The following is a 10,199-nucleotide window of genomic DNA, read 5'->3' as shown; positions in this document are numbered from 1 at the left end:
CTGCACTGAACAACACCATGCCGCACTGAACAACACCATGCCGCACTGAACAACACCATGCCGCACTGAACAACATTATGCCGCACTGAACAACATTATGCCGCACTAAACAACATTATGTAGCACTGAACAACACCATGCCGCACTGAACAACACCATGCTGCACTGAACAACATTATGCCGCACTGAACAACACGATCCCGCATTGAACAACACCATCCCGCAGTGAACAACACCATGCCGCATTGAACAACACCATGCCGCACTGAACAACACCATGCTGCACTGAACAACATTATGCTGCACTGAACAACACGATCCTGCATTGAACACCATGCCGCACTGAACAACACCATCCTGCACTGAACAACACCATGCCGCACTGAACAACACCATGCCGCACTGAACAACATTATGCCGCACTGAAAAACACCATGCCGCACTGAACAACACCATCCCGCACTGAACAACACCATGCCGCATTGAACAACACCATGCCGCACTGAACAACACCATGCTGCACTGAACAACATTATGCTGCACTGAACAACACGATCCTGAGTTGAACAACACCATGCCGCACTGAACAACACCATCCTGCACTGAACAACACCATCCTGCACTGAACAACACCACCCCGCACTGAACAACACGATCCCGCATTGAACAACACCATCCCGCACTGAACAACACCATGCCGCACTGAACAACACCATTCCGCACTGAACAACACCATGCCGCACTGAACAACACCATGCCGCACTGAACAACACCATGCCGCACTGAACAACACCATGCCGCACTGAACAACATTATGCCACACTGAACAACACCATGCCGCACTGAACAACACCATCCCGCACTGAACAACACCATGCTGCATTGAACAACACCATGCCGCACTGAACAACACCATCCTGCACTGAACAACACCATCCCGCACTAAACAACACCATGCCGCACTGAACAACATTATGGCACACTGGACAACATTATGCCGCACTGAACAACACCATGCCGCACTCAACAACACCATGCCGCACTGAACAACACCATGCCGCACTGAACAACACCATGCCGCACTGAACAACATTATGCCGCACTGAACAACACCATCCCGCACTGAACAACACCATGCCGCACTGAACAACACGATCCCGCATTGAACAACACCATCCTGCACTGAACAACACCATGCCGCACTGAACAACACCATGCCGCACTGAACAACACCATTCCGCACTGAACAACACCATGCCGCACTGAACAACACCATCCCGCACTGAACAACACCATGCCGCACTGAACAACACGATCCCGCATTGAACAACACCATCCTGCACTGAACAACACCATGCCGCACTGAACAACACCATGCCGCACTGAACAACACCATTCCGCACTGAACAACACCATGCCGCACTGAACAACACCATCCTGCACTGAACAACACCATCCCGCACTGAACAACACCATGCCGCATTGAACAACACCATGCCGCACTGAACAACACCATCCTGCACTGAACAACACCATGCCGCACTGAACAACACCATGCCGCACTGAACAACACCATGCCGCACTGAACAACATTATGCCGCACTGAACAACATTATGCCGCACTAAACAACATTATGTCGCACTGAACAACACCATGCCGCACTGAACAACACCATGCTGCACTGAACAACATTATGCCGCACTGAACAACACGATCCCGCATTGAACAACACCATCCCGCAGTGAACAACACCATGCCGCATTGAACAACACCATGCCGCACTGAACAACACCATGCTGCACTGAACAACATTATGCTGCACTGAACAACACGATCCTGCATTGAACACCATGCCGCACTGAACAACACCATCCTGCACTGAACAACACCTTTCCACACTGAACACCATGCCGCACTGAACAACATTATGCCGCACTGAACAACACCATGCCGCACTGAACAACACCATGCCGCACTGAACAACACCATGCCGCACTGAACAACACCATGCCGCAATGAACAACACCATCCCGCACTGAACAACACCATGCCGCATTGAACAACACCATGCCGCACTGAACAACACCATCCCGCACTGAACAACACCACCCCGCACTGAACAACACGATCCCGCATTGAACAACACCATCCCGGACTGAACAACACCATGCCGCACTGAACAACACCATTCCGCACTGAACAACACCATGCCGCACTGAACAACACCATGCCGCACTGAACAACACCATGCCGCACTGAACAACACCATGCCGCACTGAACAACATTATGCCGCACTGAACAACACCATGCCGCACTGAACAACACCATCCCGCACTGAACAACACCATGCCGCATTTAACAACACCATGCCGCACTGAACAACATTATGCCGCACTGAACAACACCATGCCGCACTGAACAACACCATGCCGCACTGAACAACACCATGCCGCACTGAACAACACGACGTCGCACTGAACAACACGACGCCGCACAGAACAACACGACGCCGCACAGAATAACACAATACCGCACAGAACAACACAATACCGCACAAACAGTTTTAGATAATATTACGTCGCAGTCATGTGACGCGGACATGACGTCAATAGGCGGAACTCACGGCAAAATTATAATCCGTGGGCGTGGCTTGCAACAGGAAGTAGGAAAGCGGCAGTTCTGGCAAACAAGACACAGCGGTTAGTAACACGATGACTAACAAGGCAAATATTTTTGTTTTCAGCTTGCAACTTGACCGTCTAGAGCGTACAAGGTAATTACAACTGTTTTTTTTTAGCCCTGAAAAGCGAGGGAGTGTGGCGTTTGGGAGGAATGTCGAACTCGGCGTCTGCTTCCAGCCACAGACGCCAAATTTCGACGATTATTTCGACTGGTCAACGGTTGTAAATTATTGCGTTGACTAAAAACTTTATTTAACTCTACTCTTAACTTTGCCGTTTCAGATATGCGGGTATTACACCGCGGAAATGACGTCAATAGGCTGAACTCTCGCCAAAATTCAAATCTGTGGGCGCAATGGCCTTGAGCGAGACACCGGATACAAACACGACGATTATCAACAGAAATATCTTTATTTTCTGCTTGCAAGTGGACCGTCTAGAGCGTACACGGTAAGTACAACTCATTGTGTTTAAAAAGATTTACGTTTGTGTAGTTTGCGTTGCGTTGTATCTGTGAATGTTGGTTGAGGCTAAATGTTAATGTTTAATTTTATTCCTTTAGGTTCCACGGTGTTTGTTGGCTGTATGTTTTCCACTGCAAGAAGAGGCTCGTATCATTGACCAGCAGGAGCTACAATGGTGAGTACCCCTTTCGTCTTCCATTTATGTTAAACACTTCCTATTTCATGTCTAACAGTACTCGATTTAACAAATAACCATAAATAAATACAGTGTGGGCAGTCACGTTAACATATGTGATTATCCTGCCTAATATGTTTATCACAAATATGTCACTAATCACTAATATGTTTATTTGTTTATCACAACACCTTTGGACCTTCAGCAATCGATTATTTCCCTTCATCTACATAGAGACAGAACGATGGTGTCATCTCATTCATTTCACCAAATAACTTCACGCAGGTGGATAACGGCCGTCTCGGTCACGCTATGTTGCGTGATGCAGTTTTGAAGAACCAAATGCATTTATTCAATGAATAAGTCAAGCTAGTTCTATGTTTATGATGTTGTAAGTTACGGTACCGATTGAAGTTGAGTTCGAAGCCAGTGGAAAACAGCGCTGCGTTTGTGCTCTCCAGGTACAAATGTTGTGATCTCTGACTGACGACCGGGCGAGACTCGAGTAAGAGATGTCCAAACGAGCTCCGGCAGGGCGGGCCAAGGCGGAGCGAACGGACGCCCTTCAGGCCGCCAATGACGAGCTGAGAACCAAACTGATGGACGTCCAGTTAGAACTTCAGCAGGAGAAGAACAAGGTGAAAACCTCAACAGACAGACACTGCCTGCCTCCCTGCCTGCCTCCCTGCCTGCCTCCCTGCCTGCCTCCCTCCCTCCCAGTTTTCCCGATGTAGATTAGACATGCGTGTGCCATGACTGTGTCAGCCTACATCAACAAATGCACCGAGGACGTCAGCACCACTAAGAATATCATCACCCGGGGCAACCAACGACCCTGGATGACTGAGGAGGTACGTCAAACGCTACGAGCGCGGAACTCTGCCTTCAAGTCTGGCGACAAGGAGACACTGAGGACAGCGAGAGCCAACTTGAACCGTGCCATCAGGATAGCGAAGCGAGACCGCAGTCGAAAATTTCAGGATCGTTTCCACGACGTCAAAAACATCAGGAGTATGTGGCAAGGCATACGGGCGATTACAGACTACAACTCACCCTCCCCCCCCCCCGGTGGGTGTAGTTGATGCTGACTTTCTAAATGGTCTAAATAACTTCTTTGGGAGGTTCGAGGCACTAAACGGCACTCCAGCAGTTAAAACTGTCCCCCTTCAGGAAGAGGAGGTACTCTGCCTTGACTCCGCCGATGTGTTGAAGACCCTGAGGAGAGTCAACCCCTGTAAGGCCCCTGGCCCCGACAACATTCCTGGGCGTGTGTTCAGGGAATGTGCAAGTCATCTGGCTGGGGTCATCACAGACATTTTTAACACCTCGCTGGGCCAAGCCACAGTGCCGGCGTGCTTTAAGACTGCCTCCATCATTCCGGTGCCGAAGAAACCTCAAATCACCTCATTTAATGATTACCGGCCTGTTGCACTGACTCCGGTTATGATGAAGTGCTTCGAAAGGCTGCTTAAAGGTCACATCGTTTCCAGACTCCCCCTATTATTTGACCCGTTCCAGTTTGCCGACCGGCAAAACCGCTCCACTCAGGACGCCATCTCCTCCGTTCTTCACCTGAGCCTGGCTCACCTGGAGGAGAAGAACACCCATGTGCGGAGGCTGTTCCTGGACTTCAGCTCAGCGTTTAACACCATCATCCCACAGCATCTGGTAGGAAAATTGGAACACCTGGGCTTCAACACCCCCCTTCGCAACTGGCTGCTAGACTTCCTCACCAACAGACCTCAGTCAGTCCGGGTCGGACAGAACACCTCTGATGTCATCACCCTCAGCACAGGCTCCCTTCAGGGCTGCGTCCTGAGCCCCCTGCTGTGCACCCTGATGACACACGACTGCGTCCTCAGGTTCACCACCAATCACATCGTGAAGTCAGCAGACGACACAACGGTGGTGGGGCTCATCAGAGACAACAACGACCTGGACTACAGAGAGGAGGTGGAGCAGCTGGTGGGCTGGTGCAGAGAAAACAGCCTGATCCTGAATGAGGAGAAGATGAAGGAGATCATCGTCGACTTCAGGAAAAAACAGCCTCACCACGCTCCACTGATCATCAACAGCTCAGCTGTGGAGGTGGTCAGCACCACCAAATTCCTGGGGGTCCACATCACAGAAGACCTCACCTGGACTATGAACACTACGGCACTGGTCAAGAGGGCACAGAAGCGCTTGTACTTCCTGCGGAGGATGAGGAGAGCCCACCTGCCCCCACCCATCATGAGGACGTTCTACAGGAGCACCATAGAGAGCATTCTGACAAGCTGTCTCTCTGTGTGGTGTGGAGGCTGCACCGCCTCCGATTGGAAGAACGTGAGGAGAGTGGTGAGGACAGCAGAGAGGATCATAGGGGCTCCTCTTCCCTCCATTCAGGACATTTCATCTCAGCGCTGCATGTCCCGTGCCCGTAACATCATCAATGACCCATCACACCCCCACCATGGACTGTTCTCCCTGCTGCCCTCTGGGAAGAGGTTTGCAGCATCCGCTGCAGGTCCACCAGGTTCTGCAACAGCTTTTTCCCTGCTGTCATCAGACTGTTGAACACTAGAACTGTTGAGCTCTAAACTGAACTCTGCATCACACATTCACAGAACTGTACTTTATGACACTACGGACCTCTATCTTGCACTATCTCGCACTACCAACTTTACTGAACTTGTATAAACCCTTTAAATAGAAGTTTAATACATGGTTTAGCATTCCTCTGCACACTCTTGAATACTGTTTTGCCTACTTGCACTATTGCATAATTATCACTGCTGCACTTTATACTTATTTTTAATATATATATATATATATATATATATATATATATATATATATATATATATATATATAGTATATATGTATATATATATATTTTCATAGGGTATGTTACTTCTATTCAACTGCAATATCACTACTTTGTTGTAAGACGTATGCAACGGAATTTCGTTTTGTATGCACCATGTGCAGACAAGATGACAATAAAGTTTGTCTAAGTCTAAGTCTAAGTCATGTCAGGTCAGCTGTCTGGAGAGAGAGAGAAGTCAGGACCTGCGGGCGCAGCACCACCGTGCCACCGCCGCCATGACGGAACTCAAAAGCAAACTCCATGAGGAGAAGCAGAAAGAGTTAGCCATTACCAGGGAGACATTACTGCGGCAGCATGAAATGGAGCTGATGAGAGTGATCAAAATCAAAGATGGAGAGATCCAGCGACTGAATGCCTTGGTCCTCAGCCTGAGGGACGGCTCCATGGACAAGGTGATCCGCTCTATCCGTGTCTGACTATCCGCACGCCACGTCGGGCTTCGATGCGGCCGCTACCGTATTGTGTAGCTTGTCCCCAGTAAGCGTCGCGGCGCTCCGTTGCGGTCTCAACGGCCCGGTGTGGCGCAATGTCTGCTCAGGTGAGGAGGGGGGGCGCTTTGCTGGCGGAGGTGGAGGAGACGCGGCGGTGTCGGGAGACCGAGCGGTGTCGCCTCCACCAGGAGCGCGGAAGAAGCCCTGGCAGCGGCCCAGCAGGCCTGGCAGTCCCGAGCGGCCGAGCTCCGATCGGCTCATCACCAGCATCGGGAGGAGCTGAGCCGAACCAAGAGAGACTGCGAGAGGGAGATCCGCCGACTGGTAGGACTGATCAGATGCGCGGTGCGTGGCTATGTTCCCAATTTCGTTGTATACCTGCAGTGCAATGACACCTAAGGCATTCTATTCTATTCTATTTCACAAGAAGAAAATGTCCGGTTGCTCGCTTCGCTTTTGTCACAGCAAAGGTGTTCTAGTCGATTCCAGAAAAAAATTGGCCGGTTGCTCTCTTTGTTTTTGTCACAATTCTGGCAAATGAGTTTGCCCGCCTGCCTGAGCGCTCCCCGTTTGTACATCCAGACGGATGAGATCAAGCTGAAAGACAGAGCGGTTAGTGTTTTGGATGAAGCCCTGGGGCCGGCCACGTCCACCGCCTTCAGCTGCAGACTCAGGCTGCCGAGCAGCAGATCGCTGCCCTGAGGGATTCCCAAAGGGCGGGCCTAAACTACCCTGGAAGTGGAGTCAACGCCGCTACTAGCAATCCTCTTCATTGCGTAAGCCACCTCATCACACACTTGCAGTACGCATGACTTAGTTCGTTGCTGGAGGAAGGTAGCACAAAAACAGTTTTGAACTTTGAACGAGTGCTTGTGTGTGTGTGTTGCGGGGCGTTTTCAGTCTCAGGAGGATCGGGACACGCGACGGTTTCATCTGAAAATCGCTGAGCTCAGCGCAGTCATCAGGAAACTGGAGGATCGAAACGCCCTGCTTTCTGAAGAGCGCAATGAACTGGTAATTTATTGACGGCACGCTTGAAGGTTTGCGCTACGTTTGATGCGCGCCATCCAGCGAGGCACCCATTGCGCTTGCTTATTAGTTGAGCGGCGCGGCGAGTCGGTTGCCTGGTAGATGTCTTTTATTGGGAGCCAAAGCCACGATTCCGTTCAAACCGATGCAAAAGGAATGGATACGTTCTGGCCCGCGTGTTGTGCGTCTTTCACATCCCGCACTTCATGCTTGCAGCTAAAGCGACTGAGAGAAACAGAAAGCCAGTTTCTGCCACTCCTGTACAAAAACAAACGCCTGAGCAGGAAGAATGAAGAACTCTCGCTGGTGCTGTGTCGCCTTGAAAACAAAGTGCGCTTTGTCACCCAGGAGAACGAGGAGATGGCAAGCTTGGTAAGTCGACGCGGACAACGGCGGCGTGCCAACAGAGTCCACTGCATTTGTGTTCCACAGAGAAGGCCTAGTTCGCTCAATGACCTGGACCGCGGTTGCGGCCAGCAGGACGGTGAAATGGAGTTCCTTCAAGTTGTGGAGCAGCGGCACATCATCGACGACTTGTCCAAGGTCTTCAGGCAGGCGACTCGGTGCACGTACGGCAGCGCCGCGCTCGCTCGCTGTCGCCAGGAAACCTTTTCCGTCCAAAGCTTGGCCGGCGGCCGCCATCCAAAAAATTGGCCCCTTAAATTCCGACCTTTCAAGCAGGAGCATTGTGCGCACGCGTTTGAACACGCTTTAGACTTGTTTTGCCGTTTTCAGCAGCTCAAAGCTCCCGTTTTGTCAGCGCCTTTGCCACTCGCTGTGCGCTGAAAACGACGGACTTGCCCGGCTGCTCAGCCCGTCAACCATGAGCCGCGAGCGCGACGTCATTGTCCGTAGGCAGCTAGTGGCAAAATGCACCCTGTTAGAGTTGCGCTCGCTCCAACTTATTTTGCAAGAACCACACGGGAGACAAGTAAGTTCTTTTGGACACCTGCAGGTGGAGAGTCCATCCGTTGTACGAATGAAGTCTGACTCTCGGCTCCTGCACGAGCATTTTAATTAAGAGAAACAGGGTGGGTGTAAGAGTGGATTGAATAGAGGAAGCCCTTGACCTCTAGTCAAAACATAGCAAGGGGTGTTTTACGACTTTGTGTAGGAAGGGATAAGCGATAGGGATAAATAAGGGATAAATAATATTATTTATTACAGGTCGCAGTCAAAGTCAAAGCAACACAATGATACGATAAAGATAATCTGGAAAACCCTGACACACCCTGTAGTTGTCACTTTTGGAAAAGACGAGCGTCCCTCCAATCATCGCCGGTGACGTGTTTTTCAGGCTCTGGAGACAGGAGCTCATGTCAGAAATGTCATTGTGAGTCGCGTTTGTTTCTGCGCCGGAGCCCTTCGTTCCCTTTGCATCCAAAGAATCTCAAAGGCGGATTATTTGTGTCGACAGGAGAGAGATTTGCTGCTACGATACCGACGTCGAGAATCTCTGAGGAGGAACAAAGCGTGAGGTCCTGCAAGGTGAGTCTGTTTGTTTGCGGCTGCTTGGTGTTGCGCAAGATGAAATGGCCTTTTTCTCGCTATCGTTCCTCTCGTCGATTCATCGTGAGGTGTCGCTTCAGTTTGTTCAGAGAGATGTTTGCTTCCGCGCCCGCAGGTCATCGAAACATTTTACGGCTACGACGAAGACGTGTTGGTGGACTCGGACGGATCGTCCTTGTCTTTTCACACCGACAGAACCCCCGACACGGAACCCGAAGAGGTAGCCCGCCATTTCTGCCAGCGTATTGGCACCAAACATTCCTCTTCAGCCTGGAATCGGACTCGTCTTTGCGTCGCGGGTGCTTTGTCGCCGGTCTGACTGATTCTGGTACTAGTGCTGTGTTGCATTGGTGTGTGCATGAAGAGGCGGAGCTTCGCTACCGCCAGCTGACGCAAGAATATCAAGCGCTGCAACGAGCCTACGCTCTGCTAGCCCAGACCAGCGAAAGGGGACTACGACGCCGAGAAGGAGATCAAGGTGGCGCCCCTTCCCGCAACCCCCGGCCGGGTCGCAGCCTCCCCGTTCTCACCCAGCCTCGGGTGTTCTCTGGTCTGAAAGGAGGAGGAGGAGCCTCCCTCCTCCTCCTTTCAGACCAGAGAAAAGCTGATGGTAGAAATGGGTCACTATCAAAGCAGAGTAGCAGATCTGGAGTCAGCGCTGAAGCAACAAGGACAGGTAAGCTCATCAATGAGCACACCTTTTTCTCAGACAAAATAGCTACATTCTTCAGTCACTCATCCGTCTGGCATTACTGGACCAACCCCCCCCGAACGTGGCTGGGAAAATGCGGAGAAAAGCAAATGTCATTTTCCAGTCAACCAAAGAATTTGTGGATGAAAATGACACAACATTCCAAAGCTGTCCACGCGTTTGTCTCTTCTAGAATGTCAAGTGGGTGGAGGAGAAGCAGCTGCTGCGTCAGAGCAATCAGCAGTTGGCCGAAAAGGTGACGGAAAGAAAGGCGCTGGGCGGAGTCGCTTGGCGTCACACCTGTCGGGAAGCCCCGCAGATGAGGTCTGACTGTCTTTTCAGGTCAGG

General features: G+C 50.9%; 1 protein-coding gene across 1 annotated transcript; it reads left to right on the top strand.

The window, feature by feature from the left end:
* The first annotated feature begins 3,788 nt into the window (after positions 1-3,788).
* On the top strand, positions 3,789-6,607 carry LOC148394723 (janus kinase and microtubule-interacting protein 3-like). Its single transcript, XM_088383526.1, has 2 exons — positions 3,789-3,960; positions 6,341-6,607. The coding sequence occupies exons 1-2, from the start codon at positions 3,835-3,837 to the stop codon at positions 6,605-6,607; spliced, it is 393 nt and encodes a 130-aa protein (XP_088239652.1). The 5' UTR covers positions 3,789-3,834.
* The last annotated feature ends 3,592 nt before the right edge of the window (positions 6,608-10,199 follow it).

The sequence above is a fragment of the Syngnathus floridae genome, chromosome 8, assembly GCF_059516105.1.
Source record: "Syngnathus floridae isolate MCC-2025c chromosome 8, RoL_Sflo_1.0, whole genome shotgun sequence".
Lineage (NCBI taxonomy): Eukaryota > Metazoa > Chordata > Actinopteri > Syngnathiformes > Syngnathidae > Syngnathus > Syngnathus floridae.
The sequence above is the reverse complement of the archived record's forward strand: the minus strand, read 5'-3'. Positions and strand labels throughout refer to the sequence as shown.

Coding starts and splice junctions, on each gene's coding strand:
- LOC148394723 (XM_088383526.1), top strand. CDS start 3,835: ATGTCCAAACGAGCTCCGGCAGGGCGGGCCAAGGCGGAGCGAACGGAC. Junction 3,961..6,340: donor TTCAGCAGGAGAAGAACAAG/GTGAAAACCTCA, acceptor AAGTCATGTCAG/GTCAGCTGTCTGGAGAGAGA.